This window comes from Hemicordylus capensis, chromosome 14 (assembly GCF_027244095.1).
Source record: "Hemicordylus capensis ecotype Gifberg chromosome 14, rHemCap1.1.pri, whole genome shotgun sequence".
Taxonomy (NCBI): Eukaryota; Metazoa; Chordata; class Lepidosauria; order Squamata; family Cordylidae; genus Hemicordylus; species Hemicordylus capensis.
Window position 1 is genome coordinate 20,689,939 of NC_069670.1, and position 24,257 is coordinate 20,714,195.

At 48.3% G+C, this 24,257-nt stretch overlaps 1 protein-coding gene across 3 annotated transcripts; it reads right to left on the bottom strand.

Annotated features, from left to right (window-relative positions):
- Nucleotides 1–762: 762 nt before the first annotated feature.
- Nucleotides 763–23,914, bottom strand: TNFAIP8L2 (TNF alpha induced protein 8 like 2). 3 transcript variants are annotated; one of them, XM_053277990.1, is made up of 2 exons: nt 23,816–23,914; nt 763–3,052 (listed from the first exon to the last, which is right to left on the bottom strand). In XM_053277990.1, the coding sequence occupies exon 2, from the start codon at nt 3,045–3,047 to the stop codon at nt 2,487–2,489; it is 561 nt and encodes a 186-aa protein (XP_053133965.1). In that variant the 5' UTR covers nt 3,048–3,052; nt 23,816–23,914; the 3' UTR covers nt 763–2,486. The 3 variants fall into 3 exon arrangements, with proteins under 3 accessions (XP_053133965.1, XP_053133964.1, XP_053133966.1); XM_053277989.1 differs by lacking the exon at nt 23,816–23,914 and adding an exon at nt 12,092–12,201; XM_053277991.1 differs by lacking the exon at nt 23,816–23,914 and adding an exon at nt 10,034–10,080.
- Nucleotides 23,915–24,257: the final 343 nt, after the last annotated feature.

Here is a 24,257-nt window from a genome sequence, read left to right on the forward strand (position 1 = left end):
TGACCAAGAACCGACATAAAGCTCTTATTGAAGGTTTTAAGAGTCAAGACAGAGGAAAACAGGGAAGAGAAGCTCAGGGGCATAACTTGAGCAAAGGCCTCTGTCAGAGCCTCTATAGCAGGGATTCTCAACGTGTGGGTCCCCAGATGTAATTGGACTTCAACTCCCATAATGCCCAACCAAAGGCCACTGAGGCTGGGAATCATGGGAGTTGAAGTCCAATAACATCTGGGGACCCACATGTTGAGAATCCCTGCTCTATAGTCCTCCCCATTGGGGATTAAAGAGCCCTTTGTGTTTCAGTTTGGGAGAAAGTACCTAGCGTATGTAACTGGGCAAAGGCCTTTATGGTTTCCCCCATTAGCTCTTTTATTCTATTTGGGAGAAAGTGCCCAGAGTACATAACTGGCCAAAGGCCTCCATGGCGACCCCCAGTGTGGGGTCAAAGAGCCCTTTGTGTTCATATTTGGAGAAAGTGCCCAGGGGACATAACTGGGCAAAGGGCTCTGCCATGGCCTCTATTGCTGCTTGCACTGAGGAGGAGTTCATTAAAGTGCCCTTCGCATGCGCCTCTGGCCATAGCACAGTGAGTGAAGCCAGTGCCCCATTCAGAATACAGCCCGGGGTTCTGAAAGTAATTGTCGGACAGGATCCCAGGAAGAGGATGGTCTGCGCTCTGAGAAATTGCATCCTCTGCATGCGGATTATTTCTTGCCATCCTGCTTTCCCCAACAAGCAAGCAAAAAAACCCTGGCACACTGCTCTTTGTAAGAAAAACAGAAGAGAGCGAAACGTTTATTTTCAGTCTCTGCAATCCCTGAGGCAGATTTTAAGGGAGGAATCTGGCTGGCAAGTATCCCTGAGATGGCACCCTGCCTGAAGGGGGGAAGACAGATTTCCTGTGGGCCAAGGAGGGGAGGGGAGAGCTGTCCAGGGTGCTGACCATTTAGCCATTGGACCAGGCTATCCCGGATGAGATTCTGTTTTCCGTGCTACTTTCTTTCGCATTTACTCCATTCCTGCCTTTCTAATTCTGGGGAAGAGGAGAGGGAGGCACCTTGTATTTGCATCGCAACCACAGCGCATAATCATCACCCAGTGCTTTAGCACCCACCAGGGCCCATGACTCAGGCTAGGCAATAGCAATGTGCTTCTCCGCTTTTCTCGCAACCAGAAAAAATGGCCAGCTTGGAGTTACATTCCATTACTGGCGACTTAGATGTCCAGCCGTTCCCTCCCCAAAGAAAGGGCATGGAAATAGCCCAGAAATACGTCTGAAAAAGTTTCTGTGACTTCCCTGGTTGGCTATGCTCTGCCTTCCGCGCCCCCTGAATGTAGGTTTAACTAGGAGAATGTCCGAAACGGGCTCCGGCATCGGAGCGTGTGCTCTGTGCCCTCCCCAACCGCTTCCAGGTCTCCTGGAACCAGATTACTCCTGCTGTCCCATTCGGGGCACTTCCTCCCCTTCCTTGGCCTTCAAAACAAAATGGGCAGCTGGGGATACTCACGGAAGTGATGGGAGGGTGTGGCCAGCTGACATCATTTCCTCCAAAGATTGGTGGAGGGGACACCAAAATAGGGCAGGCATGCCTCTGGTAGCCAGAGTGTGGGGCACAGACAGCTAATAGGCTATTCTAGCTGCAGGGATGGAATCTCCAGTGAAGATGCCCAACACAGGATCGGTGTTGGCCCAATATTGGCTGCAAGATTTCAGACAGAGAAAGGTCTTTCCCAGTGCAGTCCTTTTAATAGGGGATGCTGGAGTGCAAAGCAGACGCTTTACCTGTTGAGCTAAGGCCTTGGCTAGTGTCAGCTTGGAACTAACTTTGGTGAAGGGGAAGGGAATATTTCAAGCATCCACAGCTTGGTAGGAAAAGCAAAATGTGGCCTAGTAAGAGAGGGTAACTCTCACCTTGCCCCCGGCTCCCGCTTTGAACATCATAAAAGTAAATGTTAGCTAAATACAAATATAAAACAAGATACATGTCTTCTAACCAGTGGTGATGCAGGAAAATTTTAGAGCAGAGCTAGAAGGGCAGGGTTCCCCATCCAGAGATTGGTTCCTCGCTCCCTGCCCCTCACTTGAGCATGTTTGTCAAAATCTCAGCTCTCTCTTGGAACAGCATTGCAAGTTTCTAGTCCTTAGGGGTCACAAAGATGAGCTGGCATGCAGAAAGGCTGCTAGTGGTCCCAAAGCCCCAGAAAGGAGGGTTGGGCATGGCCTCTAGAAACTGGGGGTGGGTCTTCTGCGGAGCCATGCCCTACTCTGAAATTCTGTGGATGCCACTGGCCAGGGTATGCAATCTCCATGGTGGTGGCCATGGACAGGAGTCCATCCACCACGAGGGTCAGCAGTTGACTTATGTTCTGTTAGCCTCTCACTGTGGAGTGGGCCTTGTATGGCTTTCCAGTTGGGAAGTCTGTGTCTGTCAGAAATTTGGCCAATATTTGCATTCCAGCATTTCCCTTCCTTCCTTCTGCCGGCTTCACAATTTCCCTTCGTCAATCAGCCGGTTCAGCCCGTCGCAGATCTTCTTCAAGCGAGGCTGGTAAGGTTCCCCGGGGCTGTACAGCAGGGTGAGGAGTTCCGTGTTGGCGAAATGATCGAAGACGTGGCGGATGCGCCCGTGAGACTTGGGCGTCAGATGTTTCTCGACCAGCTTCAGCAGCAAGTCCCGGCACTCGTGGAGGAGCTGGGCCAAGATGGCGTTCTCAAAGGTGAACTCCACCTCGTAGAAGCTGATGGCCGTCATGGCCCCGTGGTGCAGCTTCTGTTTGAAATCTTCCGCTAAGCTGAGCTCTTGGTCGCTGAAGCGGTTGTTGCGGTAGAGGACGGAGATCTTGACGGCCACCTTGATGAGGTTCTTGATGACCTTCTGGGATTCATTCCGGTTTTGCGTGAACTCCTTGGAGACGCGGTACAGCTCATCCAAGATCTCGCTGCTGGTGTCGTCGATAAACATGTTGACCATGGATTTGCTGGCCATGCGGCTGAGAATTTTCTTCTCGGCCTGTAGGGCCAGGTTACGGGAGCTGAAGGACTCCATCTTGGCTGTGGGGAAGAGAGAAACACAGCTGTTTAGGAGGGTTTTTTTCCTTCCATTACCCTGAGTTCCTCCCCTGATTCAGATTGGCATGCATTTACCAGCAGAAGAAAACTGGGAGTTGGTGTAAAAAAACTCTTTAAAACCTGGTGGTCTTGGTTGTGCCGTACCCACCAACAGTTCTCTGATGAAAACCAAACCAGGCTGTGGATGTATAGGGGGTGTGGTCAAGCCTTCTGGGAGGTGTGTTCAATGCGAGGGGTGTGGCCAGGCCACCTGAAAGGCATGGTGTGCAGTGAACAGGGGGCGTGGCCCAGCAACTCCGGAGACGTGGCATACAGCTCTGACTACAAGCATGCCACAAATAGAAGGCAAGTTTTAAAGCACATGCAGAGTGCATTATTCCAGATAATAGATGAGACAAGCCCATACACTCCAGCATTTCACAGACGAAAATAAGGATACGTTTTCACAACTAATTCTCGTCGCTAAAATGTGATTTTAGCAGCGAATCACTGCTTTTCTCCCTTTCATCCTACTTGAACCCGGGGTCTTCCAAGGAAACTGATTGGCAGGAGACACAGGACAGACAAAGGACAAAACCCTTTGGCATCACACATAATTAACTTCTTGAACTTCTTGAGGCCTACCATTGTTCTCTTGACCCTTGTCCAACATGGCTTGTTCTATCTAGCAGGTGCTGTTGTAGGCGGCCTGGTGGAAATCATAAATGCTTCTCTGAGGGAGGGCAGGATGCCTCCTTGTCTTAAGGAGGCAATCATTAGACCTCTTCTAAAGAAGCCTGCATTAGATCCCTCAGAGTTGAGCAATTATAAGCCTGTTTCCAACCTCCCATGGTTGGGCAAGGTGATTGAGAGGGTGGTGGCCTCTCAGCTCCAGGCAGTCTTGGAGGAAACGGATTATCTAGACCCATTTCAAACTGGTTTTCGGGTGGGCTACGGGGTGGAGACTGCCTTGGCTGGCCTGATGGATGATCTCCAATTGGGGCTTGACAGAGGAAGTGTGACTCTGTTGCTCCTTTTGGACCTCTTGGCGGCTTTCGAAACTATCGACCATAGTATCCTTCTGGAACATCTGTGGGTGTTGGGGCTGGGAGGCATTGTTTTACAGTGGTTCTGCTCCTACCTCTCAGATAGATTCCAGATGATGTCGATTGGAGACTGTTGTTCTGCAAAATCTGAGCTTAAGTATGGTGTCCCTCAAGGCTCCATACTTTCTCCAATGCTTTTAAACATCTACATGAAACCGCTGGGAGAGATCATCAGGGGATTTGGAGCTGGGTGTTACCAGTATGCTGATGACACCCAGATCTACTTCTCCATGTCAACCTCTTCAGGAGCTGGCATATCCTCCCTAAATGCCTGCCTGGAAGCAGTAATGGGCTGGGTGAGGGAGAATAAACTGAAGCTGAATCCAGATAAGGCAGAGGTACTTATTGTGCGGGGTCATAACTACAGAGACAATTTTGATCTACCTGTTCTGGATGGGGTCACACTTCCCCAAAAGGAACAGCTTCGCAGTCTGGGAGTACTTCTGGATTCACACCTCTCCCTGGTTTCTCAGGTTGAGGCGGTGGCCAGGGGTGCTTTCTATCAGCTTTGGCTGATACGCCAGCTGCGCCCATTTCTTGAGATCAATGACCTCAAAACAGTGGTACATTTGTTGGTAACCTCCAGACTTGACTTCTGTAATGCATTCTACGTGGGGCTGCCTTTGTACGTAGTCCGGAAACTTCATTTGGTTCAGCATGCGGCAGCCAGGTTGGTCTCTGGGTCATCTCGGAGAGACCACGTTACTCCTCTGTTGATGGAGCTACACGGGCTGCCAATAGGTTTCCGGGCAAAATACAAAGGGCTAGTTATAACTTAACTTTGTAGTTTAGGGGCTACAAAGCCCTAAACGGCTTAGGCCCTGGATACTTAAGAGAATGTCTTCTTCATTATGTGCCCTACCGCCCATTGAGGTCACTTGAGGTCCGTCTCCAGCTGCCGCCAACTCGTTTGGTGGCTACACAGAGACGGGCCTTTTCAGTCGCTGCCCCAAGATTGTGGAATGCGCTCCCTACTCAGATATGAGCCTCCCCATCTCTGGCAATTTTTAAGAAACTTCTGAAAACATCTCTTCAACCAAGCTTTCTCAGCTTTTTAAAACTTGTTTTTAAATTGTTTTGGCTATTTAATTGGTTTTTATGATGTTTTAATTGTTAATTATTTTATGCAGTTTTATAATTTCTTTTTAATTGTTAATTGGTTTTAATGTAAACTGCCCTGAGCCTTTTGGAAGGGCGGTATAAATTTTTTAATAATAATAATAATAATAACAACAACTGTAGTCGAGAAGAAAGCAAAACAAGTCAAAATAATCAACAAAGCAATACCAGGGGATAGCAGAATAGAAGAAAAAGAAATAGAAAAAATCACCAAATACAAAGATCTACAAATTGAAATTGAAAGGCTGTGGCAGAAAAAGACCAAAATAATCCCAGTGGTAATTGGCGCCCTGGGTGCAGTTCCCAAAGCCCTTGAAGAGCACCTCAACACCAGAGGGGCCACAGAAATCACCATCAGCCAATTACAAAAAGCAACTTTACTGGGAACAGCCTATATTCTGCGACGATATCTATAACCATTGACAATAAAATTCTGGCATCCCAGGTCCTTGGGAAGGACTCGATGTCTGGATAAAACAAACCAGTCAATAACACCTGTCTGACTGTGTAAACAAGAAATAATAGTAATAATAATTATTATTATTAATACATAACTCATGACTACAAGGTGTGGTGATGGTCATTAGCTTAGAGAGGAGGTGGAAAGAGAGTTAGAGAGGTGTATCTATCACGGCTCTTGATCATTACAGTGAAATTGAACCCACATGTTCAGGGGTATTCTACCCCCCCAAATAAACCAGTTGCTGTGGAACAACAGTGGGAGAGTGCATTAGTCCTCATGCATGGCTTGTGGGTTCCATGGATCATGGTTTGTCATGCCAAATGTTGGCTTGCGGCATCGCTCGGGAGCCGTGAACCTCACACAGGTTTCTTCTGTGGCCACGTATCGCAGTGTGTTAGAAACGTGGGAAAGAGCCTGGAGCAGCTTCACTTCAAAGGCTTTGAAGAGGCCCAGCAGCTCTGTGCAAAAGCCTTGTGCTTGACAAAATGGCCATTTCCTTCTCTCCCCTCCGCCTGCACCTCCCGCAGATGCAACAGGGGTTTCCTGTTTTTATCCTTTTGTCTTAACATAACAACCTCGGTTCTTCCTGAAGTCAGTTTCGGAGCTTCCAGAGGCCGACGGATTGGTCTGACCTTGCCTCTTGACTTTCCATTGTCTCAGATAGGTTCTGAGCTGAGCTTCATTTATTTACCACACACACACACACACACGTTGGTATTTTAGATTGGATTAAATTTTAATGTCTGTGCTGCCTTCTAGGGCTGGCTGGTTTGAGTGTGCCTTCTAGTGGGCCTTCTCCTACCCAGTTGGGCACCAGTGTTCTTTCTAATAGGGATTTCTAGACTACAACTCCCATAATCCCCAAACAGAAGCCATCTCCTTCCTTCTCCGTGGAGGGAAAATCTAGGGATGTGCATGAAATTTGCCTGAATTCAATTCAAATTTGAATCAAATTTTAATCGATTCGGTTTGGAACCACTGAACAGAGTGGAGATTTGTTCGAATCAATTCAAATTTGCTTAAATTCAAATTGGGTTGAATCGAATTGGAGCAGATTCACCCGAACTCTTTGAATTCAGGCAAATTTGAATCAATTCACATGAATCTCCACACTGTTCAATGGTTCCAAATCAAATTGATTTGAATTCTATTCAAATGCGGGTGAGTTTTGTGCATATCCCTAGGAAAATATTGGAAACTGGTTTATGTTGGAAACTGCTAGGGGCCAGAAGACCCACATAAAATGCCTCTCCATATCCCTCATCTATTAATTAATTTATTACATTTATATCCTGCTCTTTCTCCAAGGACTCCAGAGTGGTACACATGGTTATGCTTATCCTCACAACAACCTTGTGAAGTAGGTTAGGCTGAGGAATGTGACTGGCTGAGTTTCATCCAGTGAGTTTCATGACTGAATGAGGATTTGAACTTGGGTCTCTCTGGTCCAAGTCCAGCACTCTAATCGCTAAACTACGCTGGCTCTAATCTCTACACAAATCCCCTGTACCTTTTGTGTGGATCATAACTGTGGGAGCTGATCCCCCCACAAAAGCAGAGTATCAGTATAATCAAAATGTAAGATAATCAATCATTTCAGCCATCGCTGTCCACACACTGGGGCTGACTTCACTGTGCAGGTGGCCTAGGCAGCTGTCTAGGGCGACACCATTTATGGAGCGCCCAACTAGCTGGAAACGAGTTCGTCTCATAGGGATTTGTTGCTCTCTGTTTACGTTCAGTTTTATTTTTGGCCGGTGGTTTGGTTTTGCTCTTTTGGCTAGTCGTGATTATATTTCTGCTGCTCTGTGGCTTGTTTCATTTTGTGGGCTGTTTTGATTGTCTTGTGTTCATATGACTTGGCTTCCATTAGCTGCCTTGAGCATACTCAGGGAATGTTTGGGGTATGGATTCACTAAACAATTGCATAAAATAAATAACCGTTTATGGGTCGGATCTCTCTGGCTTTGTTTCTAGCATGGCTGCCTTTCCCTACAGGTTAAGGATGTGCCCTAGAATTCCCTAGGCTGCAGGAGATTATGGGTGCATTACTATTACCTGTATGGATGCACCCATAATCTCCTGCAGTGTGCTCTCAAGACTCCTGGCGCTCACAGAGCCCTGTGGTTTTCTTTGGTAGAACACAGGGGGGGGTTGACCATTGCCATCTCCCTCGCAGTATGAGATGATGCCTTTCAGCATCTTCCTATATCGCTGCTGCCTGATATAGTAGCAGCGGGGATTCGAACCGGCAACCTTCTGCTTGTTAGAAAAAGCTTTAAACATTGGGAATATTGAGTTCTGGTTGTCCTAACCAAGAAGCTGTGACTCATAAGCAGTGTTCCCTGTAACAGGGATTCCCAGATGTTGTTGACTACAACTCCCAGCCTCCTCAGCAGCAGTGGCATTTGGCTGGGGATTATGGGAGTTGTAGTCCAGAACATCTGGGAATCCCTGTTACAAGGAACAATGCTCCTAAGTGCTAGCTATCTCTTGTTGGAGCCCGGTGGGTGTAGGGAGTTGGAAGCTGGCAGCATCTCCTCCTAGACTGGCACGTTGGTGATAAACAATTCCTCTCTCACAGACACATCTGAATGTGTCATGTATCCTGTGTCTTTTAATGATTGCTCTGCTCCAGCAGGGAGGATGTTAATTAGCTGGGAGCTCCTGTTTGGCTTTGTTTTTAATAGTTCCCTGGCCTGCCGCCCATTTCCCCATAATAGGATAATGAATGAGTGCGCCTCCACCACCGGAAACCGAAACATGAGGTGGTGGGCCAGGGAGAAGCTCGCATAAGAAGGATCTGGAAGGAGAGATAATTTTTTCTCACTTGGATCTGCCCTGTTCTTCTTTGGCTCTACAGGGGCTTGGGACGGCCCACTCGTGTGGCTGAGTGAGGTGGTGGCCTCGGGAGGCCGATTGCTGGTGGTAGGCAGCTTGCATTATAGGAACATAGGGAGCTGCCATATGCTGAGTCAGGCCATTGGTCTATCTAGCTCAGGATTGTCTTCACAGACTGGCAGCGGTTTCTCCAAGGTTGCAGGCAGCAATCTCTCTCAGCCCTATCTTGGAGATGCTGCCAGGGAGGGAACTTGGAACCCTCTGCTCCTCCCAGAGTGGCTCCATTCCCGGAGGGGAAGATCTTACAGTGCTCACATGTGGTCTCCCATTCAAATGCAGAGACTGTGCCCAGCTCTGGTTCAAAAAAAAAGAGGGCGTAGAGTGGGGGGAAAGGGCAGAAAAGGGCAAAATGGGAAGAATAGAAAGCTGGAAAGGCAAAATCTTGTTAGTTTAGCAGGGAGAAAGGAAATGTAGGGATGGGACCGAGTGTTTATGGCATTAGACATGGAGTGGAGAAGGAGGAGGAGAGGAATACAATGCATATTTATATACTGCTTTTTAACAAAAGTCCCCAAAGTGGTTTACTTAGATATTAATAAATACAATGGCTCAGTTAGCAGGGGACAAATGTTTCAAATGTTTTCTCTCTCGGTCACTAGATCTCAGGGACGCCCAAAGAAATCGGTTGGCAGTCAGTTAGGGATGGACAAAAGGAAATAAATATTCACACAACGAGGCGATGTGAAGGCGTCCCCGCAGAGGGGCAGGGAAGCAGTCCTGGGCAGCCGGATCAGCCGCCCACGCGACTGCCGGCTCCGTCATGGACCGGGGACCATGTGGCCCCTGGAAGTTCCAGGACGCCCCACGCAAGTCCACGGGGCATGCTGGAGAGACCCCCCCCAAGGGCCGGGAGGCTTGTTTCAGTCTCTCGGCGGGGGTCTCCTCATATGTTGCCGCGCCGTGGCAACACACGATCCAAGAGACGGAGTGAGCGGAGCGCTCACTCTGCTAACCTCGTCTCAGGGGAGGGGGAATTAAGAGGGTTTGCTACCGGGAGCCACGAGGCTCCCAGGGCAGCAAACAATCCACCAAAAGCAGGCTAGGGTCCCTTAGCCCATTTTTGGTGGATCCTGAGGATCTCCCCCTTGTGCGATTCGTTTCTCGAATTCACTGCCACAAGATGAGGTGACCGCCCCTGGCTTCAAAGAGATCAGACCAGGCCTATACAACTTTGGCCCTCCCGTCTGTTTTTGGACTTCAACGCCCGTAATTGCTAGTCACAGGAATAATCGCAATAATTGTAATAATTGCTAGGCACAATAATCAGGGATTGTGGGAGTTGTAGGCCCATATTTGCAGGAGTGCCAAAGCCCTGGTTTAGACAAGTGCGTGGGAAAGGATGATGCATCTATCAGTTGACATTGTATGGAACCTCCATGTTCAAAGACAGTCTACCTTTGTGCGGGAAGGGCTATTGCCTTCCTGTCCTCCTTGTGGGCTTCTTAGGACCATCTGGCTGTCCACTCTTGGAAGCAGGATGCTGGACCAGACAGAGCCTTTGTCTGATCTAACAGGGCTGCTCTTATATATGTAAGTGAGCACTCTTGTTCCTTAGATGGCTTTTTAAAAGGATGGAACTAATGCACATGGCTGAGATCCATCAGTTCTGCATAGAACCTCCATGCGCAGGGGAGGTCTACCATTTGAATAACAATGCTGCTTCCACACCCCGTTTGTGGACTTCCAGGGTGCTGGGATAAATGGACCTTTGGTCTGATGTAGACCCTTCTGATGTCCCTTCTGTTCTACGACACAAGCTGCATTTCAGCAGGGACTTAGAAGGCAGGGCGTTCTTCACAACTAGCCCAGGGACTCCTGACCTTGGCTCTCCAGACGTTGCTGGACTACAGATCCCATCACCCACCGCCATGGCTGCCATTGGGGGTGATGGGAGTTGTAGTCCAACAACATCTGGGGAGTGCAGGCTGGGAACCCCTGGGCTAGAGCGCCACGACCATGATGCAAAGCAACGGCCCTGATCCGCAGCTCCTTCCCCCCAAGATGCGGAAGAGGCACTAGATGGCGTGTGTAGCAACGTGTGCATTTTCTGGGCATGCTTCCGGCACTTCAGCAAAGAAGGAACTCGAAAGGCGCTGGGGGTGGGGTGGCGGATGTGATAGAAGCTTATGAAATCATGAATGGTGGAGAAAGTATGCAGAGAAACTTTATCTCTTGCTCTCCTTGGCTCAGGATTCAGGGTTCACCCAGTGAATTTGTTCATCAGGAGGTTCCAGGCAACCGCAAGAGATCGGCTCTTTTACGTGATGCATACAAGATCACTGGGACTCACTGCCACTAGACTAAGCCCACTGGCTTAGTGGGCAAAAAGACAGCTCTACAGCTACTAGCCATGATAACTCAATGGAACTTCCAAACACAGGGGCAGTATACCTCTGAAGACTAGATGCTGAGGCCAAACAGGGGCAGACCGTCATCTTTAAGCCCTGCTTGTGAGCTTCTGACTAGAAGCCTCTGGCTGGCCATTGTTGACAACTCAGTCCTGGGCGATCCATTCTGGTCTAATCCATCAAGGAGTTTTTATATTTTTAGGTTATAAACAGTTCCCACGCTGGAAGACTGAAGACCTCTCCCTTCGTCTGAGACCCTAAACATATGAAAAGTCAACTCGCACATTTCTAAGCTGGTTTTTGCTCCCTTAAGGACTAGAACCTTGTCTTTGCCTTTTAAAAAAATTGTCTATTGTCGTGGTTGAATACACATTGCTGGGTGTTCCTTTGAGTAAATGTTTTCTTTTTGATGCTGTCTGCCCATCTTGTCTTTAGGAACTCAGGCCAGACTTAAACTTCCTTATATTGCATGCTCACTTCCTCACAGCATTTCGTTTCTTTAGAAAAGAGGTACTGGGCTTTAAACGTATCCAGAAGTCCTGATTCAAATGTTTGCAACCTGTTTGCAAGTGACGCAGTGGTGCAGACATAGGTGCCTAGGTAATTTTGGAGTCTGGACCTAAAGGCCTTTGGAGGCTCCCCTCCCTTGCAAATTAAGCATCATCATGCTCAGCCGGGCGACCACACCACCCGGAACAGACTAAATAAGATTTGGGGGCCCCAAGGGACTGTGGAGGCCCTGGATTTCGGCCTAGAAGTCCAGGGGTAAGAGGGCCTCTGGGTGCGGAAAATGCACTCTGCACGAGCTCAGAGGTGCAGTGCTCTCTTGGTGTGTTGATCAGGGAAAAAAGACCCATGGCTTCTGGGGATAAAGCCAAGTCCTCCTTCCCAGAGACACGCGCCTGCTGCATTTTTTAACCGCCACTACGAGTGATTCAGCCCTCGTTGCCTGTCGTAACGTGTTTGGGATCAAGATGAATTTTATCAAATGAGAAAAGTAAACAGGCAGGCATTTTCTCTCCAAAACTGGCCCTTTTCTCGGCTCTGGGTCCCAAGTGCCCCCCCCAGGGGTACACTGTCCCCCCCCCCAGCACGCATCACTCACTGTGGCCCCTGTAGTCCCGCGGCGCATACGAACAGCTCCTGTGAAGCTCTTGACATAGAAGAGAGGAAGGAGAAGTCAGCCAGGCAGCGGCAAGGTTGTCTGGTGGCCTCGCAGAGACTTCCTCGGAGGAGGAGGAGGCCCGCCCCATCAGCTGACAGATCTTGAATTAATACTTCGCAAGCAGAAGAACAGCTGCTGGCCATGACATCTGGGCACAAGCATCCGAGGGACGTCCTGGATGGTGCACATATTTGTGCACAACGCCATCATCGCTCTGATAACATCCATGCCCTGCGGGGTTTTTTTTGCTCAGGTGGAAGGTTGAATTCTGGACTAGACTAGGCAAGGTCTCTCTTTGCCTTTGGCAACAGCTGCCGTAAATATTTGTTTGCATCATCCACGCCCACGGTGGCTGGTGTAACCGGCAGCAAACTTGGCCTTTCGCCTCTGTGGCGCCAGCGTCTTACGCCGTGGGTGCCGGGGAAATGACCCACAAAGAATCACCAGCAAATAATTTCACAAATATTGTGGAGGATGGGTGCCAGCAGGGATCATACCTGTCTGGCCACTTTGGGTGGTTTCCTTCTGCACCGAAAAAAGTGACCTATTTGCTAAATAAATACATAGGAGGCCTACTTGGATTGTGTTGACAAAATAATTAGCACACATCGTTCGTAGGTTTGACGACGGATGGAGTTTCAGAAGGACAAGGAAAAGAGCTGGGTCTCTGCCTCAAGGACCTTACAATTTAAATTTGATGGTGGAAGGCAACAGACTTCGGGGAGAGGGGCAGACGGCGGATATGTATATACCACTTTCCAACAAAAGTTCCCAAAGCGGTTTGCATAGAAATATAAACATTAAATAAATAACAAGGGAAGGCTGGTCCTATGCTTCTGGGTTTCCTGCAGGCATCCGGCTGTCCTCTGCTAGAAACAGGATGTTGGGTCTTAAGCCTGCAGAGCCCTTCTTAAGGTGCCCCCCCCTTTAGTGGTTTGCCTTTTAGGTCAAGGGTGGCCATTGCATCTCGTTGCATCACACGACTTGGCTGGTCAGCTTGAGTCCCCTGGGGGCCTTTTTCTTTGTCGGCTATGAGGCATGTCTCAGGGCACACGATACAGCCGCCTTGCGGGCTGTATCACTTGGTGTGATCAGTGTCTGGATGAGAGATGTTGGCCACCTTTGGAGATGGGGCTGTAGCTCAGTGGTAGCACATCTGCTTTGCACGTAGAAGGCCCCAGGTTCAATCCCTGGCAGCATCACCAGGTAGGGATGGGAAAGACTCCTGCCTGAAACCTTGGAGAGCCGCTGCCAATCAGTGCAGGCAATACTGAGCTCAATGGATTAGTGGTCTGACTCAGTATAAGGCAGCTTCCAATCTTCCTTCAGGGCTCTGCTCTACCTGCTTGTTGCAAACTATATTCAGGATCGTGCAGGTCTATTGATTCAATTAACCTGTAGGAATACAAGAAGCTGCCATATACCGAGTCACACCATTGGTCCACCAGCTCAGTATTGTCTTCACAGACTGGCAGCAGCTTCTCCAAGGTTGCAGGCAGGAGTCTCTCTCTCAGCCTTATCTTGGAGCTGCTGCCAGGGAGGGAACCTGGAACCTAGTTACTCTTGCCAGAGCGGCTCCATCCCCTGAGGGGAAAATCTTCCAGTGCTCACACATCAGGTCACCCATTCAAATGCAACCAAGGAGGACCCTGCTTAGCTAACGGGACAAGTCATGCTTGCTACCACAAGACCAGCTCTCCTCTCGTAGCCCACCCTATCCTGAAGACTAGGGCTTGAGTAATGAAAATCACATATGCCAGAAAAGAAATACAAAGTTGATCCCATTAATCAAAACTTCCCCTCTTTTCCCCTAATATTTCACCATGATCACTGCCGTTTGGACCAAGCAGTTAGTCATGATGGTGTTCTAAAATAAACTCTGGTTTGAACTTTGGCGGTCTTCAGTGGGATGGTGTTTCATTGGGGGGGCGGGGGCGGGGAGCCAACAAGAATGCCACACAGAGGGTATCCTTCAGAAGATGATCTTGGAAGATGAATACGAATACAACAAATATTTATATACTGCTGCTTTTCAACAAAAGTTCCCAAAGTGAACTTGTACATAGATAAAATGGTGACCCTGTCCCCAAAGGGCTCACAAACTGAAAAAAGAAACATAAAATAGACACCAGCAACAGCCACTGGAGGGATGGATATGGTCAGTTGGTCTCCCTCTGCTCAATAAGCAGAAAATCACCACAATAAGAAGGTGCCACTTTGCTCAGTTAGCAGGTGAGAGAGGAGAGCTGGCCTTGTGGTAAGTTGTGCTGTCAAGTTGGTGTCAGCTCCTGGAGACCACAAAGCCGTGTGGTTTTCTTGTTAGAATACAGGAGGAGTTTGCCATTGCCTCCTCCCGTGCAGTATTAAATGATGCCTTTCAGCATCTTCCTATATCGCTGCTGCCTGATATAGGTGTTTCCCATAGTCTGAGAAACAGACCATGGGGATTCAAACCAGCAACATCCTGCTCCCTAGGCAAGTTTCTTCCCCGCTGCACCATTAGGTGGCTGGCCCTGTGGTAACAAGCATGAATTGACCCCTTTGCTAAGCAAGATCCACCCTGATTTGAATTTGAATGGGAGACTACATGTGTGAGCATTGTGAGATATTCATAAGAACATAAGAACAGCCCTGCTGGATCAGGCCCAAGGCCCATCTAGTCCAGCATTCTGTTTTGCCTTGGGGGCTGCTCTGGGAAGAGCATAAGGTTGCAGAAGGTTCCAAGTCCCCTCCCTGGCAGCATCTCCAAGAGAGGGCTGAGAGAGACTCCTGCCTGCAACCTTGGAGAAGCCGCTGCCAGTCTGGGTAGACAATCCTGAGCTAGATGGACCAAGGGTCTGATATGGTCTAAGGCAGCTTCCTATGTCCTAAGATGGCAGAGACAGTCTGCAGAAGATACAAGGTTCAATCCCTAGAATCTCCGGGCTGGGCTGGGAGAGACCCCTGCCTGAATCCTTGAAGAGCTGCTGCCGGTCAGTGCAGACAGGACTGAGTCGGATGGAGCCAGAGGTTTCAGCCAGAGTTGGCCCACCATGAAGGACGCTGATATAGGTGAACAGTGCTGGCGCATGGGGCTGCCTCCTCCTCCCGCTCCTTCTTCTTAGAAACTGCCTGAAACTTGAGAAGGGGAACCAAAGAGAGGAAGAGCCTTTCAAACCGCAGCAGTCTGAAAGGAAACGGTGAGAGGGCGGGTGAGGGGTAGAGAGAGCAGCATCCGATAAGCTTGCACGACCAATGACTGTGGTGGCATCTCCATCAAATAGTTCTTGGGTGGCAGTTATTTAATTTGCTCGCCGTTATCGGCTCATTGGAATAGCAGGAAACTCAAAATGGCCTCTCGTTTTAGCTTAAGAGGCTAGAAATATCACTGTGCTAGCACTCTGATTTGCAGATTTTTTTTTTTTAAACAGAACCAGTATGCAAGGGGGTTGCATACTGGGTGGGGGGAGAGGATCCCCTCAGACAAGTAGTTTCCCTTTCTATCTCCAGCGCCCCCAGTTTTCTGTTTCAGAAATCATCTAACATGTGCAACACAGCTCGCCCACCCAGAAATGCATGTTGCATTTGATCTGTGCCGTCTTCAGTTTTTCCCTAGTGTTTCCACTGCCACTATGTTAAAGCGCAATTTCCCAGAAGCTAGCACATCAAGAGAAATAGGTTTCTGTTTTAGATAAATAAGTTTTATCTTTTCCTTCCTCCAGTATTCATCAGTGTTTATCACTCCCTATGTTCTCTCTCTCTTACACGCTCTAGAAATAAAAATCTTGGGTCTTAGAGCAAAATTTCTTCCAGGTTCAACAGAAACAGTTATTCTCTCCTCTGTTCCCAAGAAGGTTGTGGCTTAACCCCTCATCTCAGGCTGCTGTAGTTTTTGTAATGGCATTTGCACGTATTCAGACCTCTCTCTTTCCTCTCCTCCCTCTGGGATCTCCCGACTGCTGACACGCAACGTTTTGTCTTTTTCACTTGTACATCTGAATGGAAATTCCCTGTGTTGGAGGCTGCCTACTGAGTCTGACCATTGGTCCCTCTAGCTCAATATTGTCAACACTGACAGGCAGCAGCTTTTAAGGGTTTCAGCTAGGACTCTTTCCTGGCCATCCCAGGAGATACTGACAGGGTTTGAACCAGGAATCTTCTGCGTGCAAAGCAGATGCTCTGTCACTGTGTGAACGGCCCATCCCCAGCCTGTCCTCTGTCAGTCTTTTCTTCCTCAATGCTCCCTAGGACAGCTTGGGCTCAGTGCTGGCCCAATGCCACTAGCCATCAGAAGGGTTGCCAGCTCCCAAGGACTGGCCTCTCGTCTCCAAGAATCAGCGTCAATCTCCAGGTGAATCTTGAACCCAATCCTGGATATCTTAATCACTTGATATTGGGCTGAAAATAGATTCAAATGGGTGGTTGGAAGCGGTATTGAAAAGGGATGGTAATGAAAAGCATGGCAATGGAAGTGCTGACCAGCAGGTGGCGATGTAAAAACAGCACAAGGCCTGTGCTCAGCGTGTGGCCAGAGCTCCAAAATTCACATTGAAGGTGGACAGGATTCTGCATGTACAAGGAGCCCAGGCAAGAGCCCATGAGTACATAAAGAGCCCGCTGTTAAACAAATGTCTGGAAAAGCCTAATGTGAAAAACAGTGGGGGGAAATAGTGAGGGGTGGAAAAAAGATCTCCAGGGAGTTATTCACACATGACTTCATGCTGCAGGGTAAATGTTGAGTGAAGCCACTTGAATGACACTCGTGGCATTGAGAAAAGCAGCCCCTCCCCTCTGCTCTTGGGTTTTGTTTTTATGCAAGTTCACATGGCAGGCGTCCGTGTTTTCCTTCTAGCCAATGGGACAGCGGTGTGGGGGCAGGGGAGAGCTTCCTAAAGAGCTAGATCTGAATTTCTAAAGAGAGCATCCCTCTTATCATGCTAATGATGCTAGTCAGTGCCTCTCTCTGTTTGCTCTTTCTGCGTTTGCAGAAAAAAGTAGCTTAAAACTAGCATTTTAAAAACCCGGAATTAACTCGAGATAAGCTAGGATATGCAAGACAAAGCCCAATGTGTGCATGGAGTGGGTCCAAGGATCTCAAAGGGACTTCTGGGTGAGTTTGGCTGGCGTGTGAATGCACACACTCTCTTCTGAAGGAGGTTGAGGGTAGAGACCCGGTCTGCAAAGCCTCCAGGGATAGTTTCAGCCAGAGTTGGCCACCATGAAGGGCGCTGATCTAGGGGAACCGTGCTGGCGCATGGGGCTGCCTCCTCCTTCCGCTGCGTCATGAAGCAAGCATGCCCCCTTCTAGTGAATTGGCAGAGGAGGCCACAAACCTCCCTGGTTGCCCTTGGCATACATTTTGCATCACCAGATGTCAGGAAACCTAGCTAAAAATAGGGCTGCCGCCTCTGGGTTTTTTCTCTGGCTGGAGAATACACACACTCTCTCCCCCTCTCCTAATCTAATCTAATCTAATCTAATCTAATCTAATCTATCAACTGATAGATTAGAGCCAGCGTGGTGTGGTGGTTAGAGTGCTGGACTAGGACTGGGGAGCCCCGAGTTCAAATCCCCATTCAGCCTCATAAGACTTGCTGGCTGACTCTCGGCCAGTCACTTCTCTCTCAGCCTAACCTACCTCACAGGGTTGTTGTGAAAGAGAAACTCAAGTATGTAGTACACCGCTCTGGGCTCCCTGGAGGAAGAGTGGGATAGAAAATTTAAAATAATAATAATAATAATAATAATAATAATAATAATTTATTAATAATAAATAATATTAATATTAATAATAAATAAATAATAATAACTGGGCATCTTTTAAAATGTTGTCTTCTACATTTAGCAGCGGGACAGCCACTGTCCCTATTCAGACCATCCAGTGGCTCCCTTTTGAGAATGGGAGCTCCTTTGGGCCAAGGGACCGTCCTCAGGCCCTCTCCTGTGGGCACACCGTTTGGGAATCCCCCCTGCTAACCAGACCAAGGGGCGCCTTTTTAAAATGGCAGCTCTTTTCCAACAACTGTTCCTGTTCAGCCCAACCCAGCATCCTGCCCAGGGGCTGGGGCTGGTGTGCCTTTGGGTTTCTCTTTCGATGGCAGGTCCCTTGGGGACAGAAGAACAGCCCGGCCGGATCAGGCCCAAGGAGGCCCATCTAGTCCAGCATCCTGTTTCCCACAGTGGCCCATCAGATGTCTTTGGGGAGCCCACAGGCAAGAGGGGAGGGGATGCCCTCCCTCCTGCTGTGGCTCCCCTGCAACTGGGACTCAGAGGCATCCTTGCCTTTGAGGCTGGAGGTGGCCCACAGCCTTCTGATTAGTAGCCGTTGACAGACTTCTCCTCCATGAAGTTATCCAAACCCTTCTTAAGCGGACGGACTCCACAGGGCCACGCAGGCCACCAGGGGAGAGAGGAGGCAGAATCTAGAATGATGATCGCTGTAGCCTGCAAACAGAGCCTCGGCGCATGTGCAGAGGCCTGAAACCAGCCCAGCCTACCTCATCTGGGAGGAAGGCGGGCGTGAGGGAGGAGCTTGCCGCCATCTCTCCTGCCTCCAGCGCACCTGCCCTGACCTCACTGGGCGGTCATCGTTGGGGAGGTGGGCAGAGGAGCTCTTGCCATCTCCGCCACTGCCACCCACCACCGCCAGTCTTGCAGTTGCCAGGTAAGTGCACTCAGCAGCTGTGACCTTGCCACATGGGGCCAAGCCCCACCCCCAGGGGGGCCGGGGGGCCCGCCCCCAAGAGTCCCCCCCCATCCCAAATTCGGCCAATGTAATGTTGGCAACCCTCACCGTTGCCTGGGTTAATAAGGTTAAGGCCTATTTTCCTATCCCGCCCCCCCACACACACACATTTGCACCAATTCATGTCCCATTGTAACAATAAAGCTTTTTTGCATTAATATGGTTTCAGGAGCAGGGGTGTAGCTATCATCGTGGCTTCAAATAACCTCCCCCCCAGATCCCCCACCCCATTTTCTTATTATCTTCCTCACACAAGTTTGGAGGGGCTGGCTGGTGGGGGCGGCAGGTGTATGCAGTGGTAATCAAGAGCTTGAGTATCACTATTCAATAGCATATAATTCGTATGTAATTGAATTATATGCTATTGAATTGTGCCAGCGTTGTTATTTATTGATTGATTTGATTTCTGTACTGCCCTTCCAAACTTGGCTCAGGGCAGTTTACACAGAGAAACAATCAATAAATAAGATGGCTCCCTGTCTTCAAAGGGCTCACAGTCTAAGAGCCAGCGTGGTGTAGTGGTTAGAGTGCTGGACTAGGACCGGGGAGTCCCGGGTTCAAAATCCCCGTTCGGCCATGAGACTTGCCGAGTGACTCTGGGCCAGTCACGTCTCTCTCAGCCTCACCTACTTCACAGGGTTGTTGTGAGGAGAAACTCATGTACACCGTTCCGGGCTCCTTGGAGGAAGGGCGGGATATAAAACGTAAAATAAATAAATAAATAAAAAGAAACATAAGAGAGACACCAGCAACAGTCACTGTGCTAGGGGTGCATAGGGCCACTGCTAAATAAAAGGGAATCACCACGTTAAAAGGTACCTCTTTGCCAAGTTAGCAGGGGTTACTAAATTATAATATTTAGAACATATTCAAGTTATACTACCTTTCAACCAAAAACGTCTCAAAAGAAGAAGCTGCTCGCCCCGCCACCAAAATGAGGGACAAATGCTGTCCCTCTAGGGGCCCACATTTCATCCCTGAAATGAGGGGCATCCTGCATAATGAGGAACAGTTGGCAACCCTAGGTGAACATGGGCCTCCTCTGCCCTAGCTACGCCCCTGTTCAGGAGTTCTCAGAGGAGAAAGATGGGCCTCCCAAGCCCCAGCCCAAAGGAGCCACCATTTTCTAATATTTCCCCCCTCAAGTGACCACTTTACAGTTTCCAGTCTTTGGTGAAACTGAGGGAGACTGGGGTATCTTGTTCACCCAGTCTGGTATACCCCCAGCGGGGAAGGGGTCAGAAAAGACCTTCCCAGGTTGAACAGGTAGTTGGAGCAATATAGGAACATAGGAAGCTGCCATATACTGAGTCAGACCCTTGGTCCATCTTGCTCAGTCTTGTCTACACAGACTGGCAGCGGCTTCTCCAAGGCTGCAGGCAGGAATCTCTCTCAGCCCTCTCTTGGAGATGCCAGGGAAGGAACTTGGAGCCTAGATGCTCTTCCCAGAGCGGCTCCATCCCTTAAGGGGAATATCTTCCAGTGCTCACACTTCTAGTCTCCCTTTTGTATGCAACCAGGGTGGACCCTGCTTAGCTTAAGGGGACAAGTCATGCTTGCTATCACAAGACCAGCTCTCTTCCCTCATATACCAGTCAGGCCCCACCCAGAAGGTTCTGGGGGGTCGGAACATCCCCACCTCTACAATCTATAATTAATAAACTTTGTTAACCACCCTATAAAAACCGGTTCTCTGGGTGGCTCATGAATGATGATAACATCCAATGGAAACACAAAACAAACGCCTTACAATAGAAAATACAAACGATAGTAAAATGCATCTTAAAACTCCAAAAATAAAATCAATTTTTAAAAGCCTGAGTGAACAGAAAGGCCCTCACCTGGTGTCGTAAAGAAGTGGTGTCTTAAAGAACAAAGGAAGGATAGACAAAGTGAATTGACGACAATGACAAGTATTTATATACTGCTCTTCAAAGTTTTTAAAGCGGTTTGCATAGAAAAAGAAATAATGCATAAATAATAATATGAGGTCTCCTGTCCCCAAAGGGCTCACAATCTAAAAAGAAACATAAAGTAGACACCAGCAACAGCCACTGGAGGGATGCTGTGCTGGGGATGGAGAGGGCCAATTGCTCTCCCCCTGGTAAATACAAGAGAGTCACCCCTTTGAAAAAGTGCCTCTTTGCTCAGCTAGCAGTTATCTAATTTTAGTGTTTCCCTTAATGGAGGAAGAGATCCAAGTTCTTCAATGGAGAGGCAGACCAAGGAGAAGGCAGCTTGTGGGGCAGGGATCTGGGTTCGTAGGCACCCTTCCAAGTGGAAGATGGTCTGCCCAACTGTCACCAGCTGCTCTTTCCTGATGGAAAACTCCTCTGGGCGGAAATGGGGGAAGCAGACAGGAAAAAACAGCCGAACTGTTCAGAGTACCAGGAGACAAAGGAGGGAGGCACACCTGTGGGGGCTGGGGGAGCAGCCCAGCCTGTGATGGACGGAGGGAGCGGGGATGCGGGTGGGCGTGCTTCCTCACTCATTTCCCAGGCTGCTCTCATGAGCATGGGGTTACTCTTCAGAGCGGATGAAACGGACACAAACCGGTGGCAGCATCTGAAGGTGATCAAAGATTTATTTATTATTTATTTTTACATTTATATCCTGCTCTTCCTCCAAGGAGCCCAGAGCGGTGTACTACTTGCTTGAGTTTCTCCTCACAACAACCCTGTGAAGTAGGCTAGGCTGAGAGAGAAGGGACAGGCCCAGAGTCACCCAGCAAGTCTCGTGGCTGAATGGGGATTTGAACTCGGGTCTCCCCGGTCCTAGTCCAGCACTCTAACCACTACACCACACTGGCTCTTATCAAAGATGCAGTCTGTTTAGGGGCAGAAGAAGTCCTTAGCTTAGGAAAACGTAACATAAGTTTCTAAAATGGTATTTTAGAGAAAGTAGGAGATCTCTCTCTCTCTCTCTCTCTCTCTCTCTCTCTCTCTTCCCCCCCAAGCTTGTCTGTTTGTCTCTCTCTCTCCCGCACCCACACACCACCAACCCCCCACTTTCCCCCTCTCTCCTTCCAGAGAGAGAAATCTCCCCCCCCCCGCACCCAGAAGATTCGAACCCAGGGTCACTAATGATATGGCTTGGCAGGAAATTCAGGAACGACCAAAGATTGTTCTTCATTACACATTGCAAAATTATGCTGCTGCTTGAGGCCAAAGAGCATGTGATTTTAAATGCTTTGCTGGCCCTGATGTGATTTCATCATCTTCCGTAAACAGCTGTCAGAACAGAGCCCTCGGCGGATCGGGATCATAGTGCGGGACTTTAATCCTCCACTATAACCTGTTCATCCATCTCCCTGTCTGGTTTGCTCTGCCTTGCATACACTGTTTTCCAGGGACATCTCCATTTCCCCCCAGGGACATATCTACTCATATTTTGTAAACTGCCTAGAGTAAAGAAATATTAGGAGATATTTTAGTAGTAAATAATAAATAATAGTAAATTTAAAGAACTTATCAGGGGAGAGCATGCATGTGGCGGGATTGGGAGTAGGGGGTAGGGGGAAAGAATCCCAACACTGTGCTCCTGAACTGTGAGGTGTCCTGATCTTAAGGTAACCATATTCTGGCTCTTCAAATCCAGGTACCCTGATTTGCATATTATGTAAATTGGATTGCAAAAAAAACAGCCCAAGCAGATCTGATTGAAACCAAGGGTGCTTACTTCTAAGTAGGCATGCATATCATATGAAGCCAAAGTCCTTAAACATTACAATGCACAGCCTGGTAGGCAGGCAGTGATTTACATCAAAAGCAAACTATCCTCTCAGCTGCCCAATAGAGATCCCCTGCTGATAAAAAAAACAACTTGTGGAACACCCCCACCTCCCCCCCGCCCCCATCCTCCTGTGCTTTGCTTCCCTTTATCCAAGTCCAGCATATGAGCAGAATAGTAACTGCACGTTTTGCTCCATAACTCCACTTCTACAAGGGCTAGAACTTAGCTTAAAAAGAAAGAAAGAAATCGGAAATCTGGGGGAATCCAGTGGGGGGGGGGCAATCCATGTGACATGCTTAAAATCCAGGTACTACCCAGAAAATCGGGGTGGGGGTGGGGTGGTAAGTTCAGATGGTACCTGATCTGAACTTTAGGTTAGACAAGCTTAGGAAGGTGGAGAGCCAGCGTGGTGTAGTTGTTAGAGTGCTGGACTAGGACCAGGGAGACCTGAGTTCAAATCCCCATTCAGCCATGATACTAGCTGGGTGACTCTGGGCCAGTCACTTCTCTCTCAGCCTAACCTACTTCACAGGGTTGTTGTGAGGAGAAACTCAAGTAAGTAGTACACCGCTCTGGGCTCCTTGGAGGAAGAGCAGGATATAAATGTAAAAATAAATAAAAAATAAATCTTTGATCATCTTCAGATGCTGCCACCGGTTTGTGTCCGTTTCATCCGCTCTAAATGGCAATTTTAAAATACACTCATAACCTTAAAACTATTATTCTAAAAACCACATAACAGTACTTAGCAATTGTTCTAGAAATTGCTGAATCTTCATCAGCTAATAAATACTTTACAAGGAAATCCTCAGTTTTTCCCTTCAAATTATTTAACAAGGGATTAATTAATTGCTGGCTTACATCCTGGTAAAGTGGACACTTTAATAGAATATGGGCCATTGACTTGATCTCCTGGCCACAAAGACATATGTGCTTTTCAAAGGGTAATTTGTTATACTTCCCGTATAATAGTGCTGATGAGAAGGCATTAAACCAAGCTAGATGGACCATTGGTCTGGCTCGATATAAGGCATCCTCACAAGTGGGCAGGTTATCCTCAGCAGAGGCATCAGCATGGTGTTTGTTTGTTTTTTTAAGTACAATTAGAAAACCCTGCAGTGGAATTTTCTGATGAAAAGCATTCTCCAAGTTTGGTTTTCTTCTTTCTCCTGCCTGCCTGTGGAGTGTCCACAAGATGTCCCTCTTACCTTATGATCCCAAAAGTGCTTCTTGGCTAGTGCAGATCTGAGGAGACTAGCAGCTTGTTTTAGGAGCCAGCTGATACATATTTATAAACACCAGCCTCCTAATTGTTTGTATTGGGATCTGGGTCTTTCCCCCCTCAGGCTGCTGTGTAAATTAATTAACACCCACCCATCATGACAATTAACTTCAGCTAACTAGACTAAGAGAAACTTTTAAAAGTGGTGATTCTCGTATTTTTTTTAGCAGGGTGAGAGCTACTGGCCCCATTTAATCCCAGCACAGTATTTCTCCAGTGGCTGGTTTCTCCCTTGAGTCTCTTCAAAGGTCTGTGAGCCCCTTTGGGCCTGGGAACTTCTTCCATGTAAATTGTTTTCACAATGTTTTCATGTAAAAGTGCAACAGTAGTAGTAGTATCATGAACAGTCAACAGTAGCAGTAGTATCA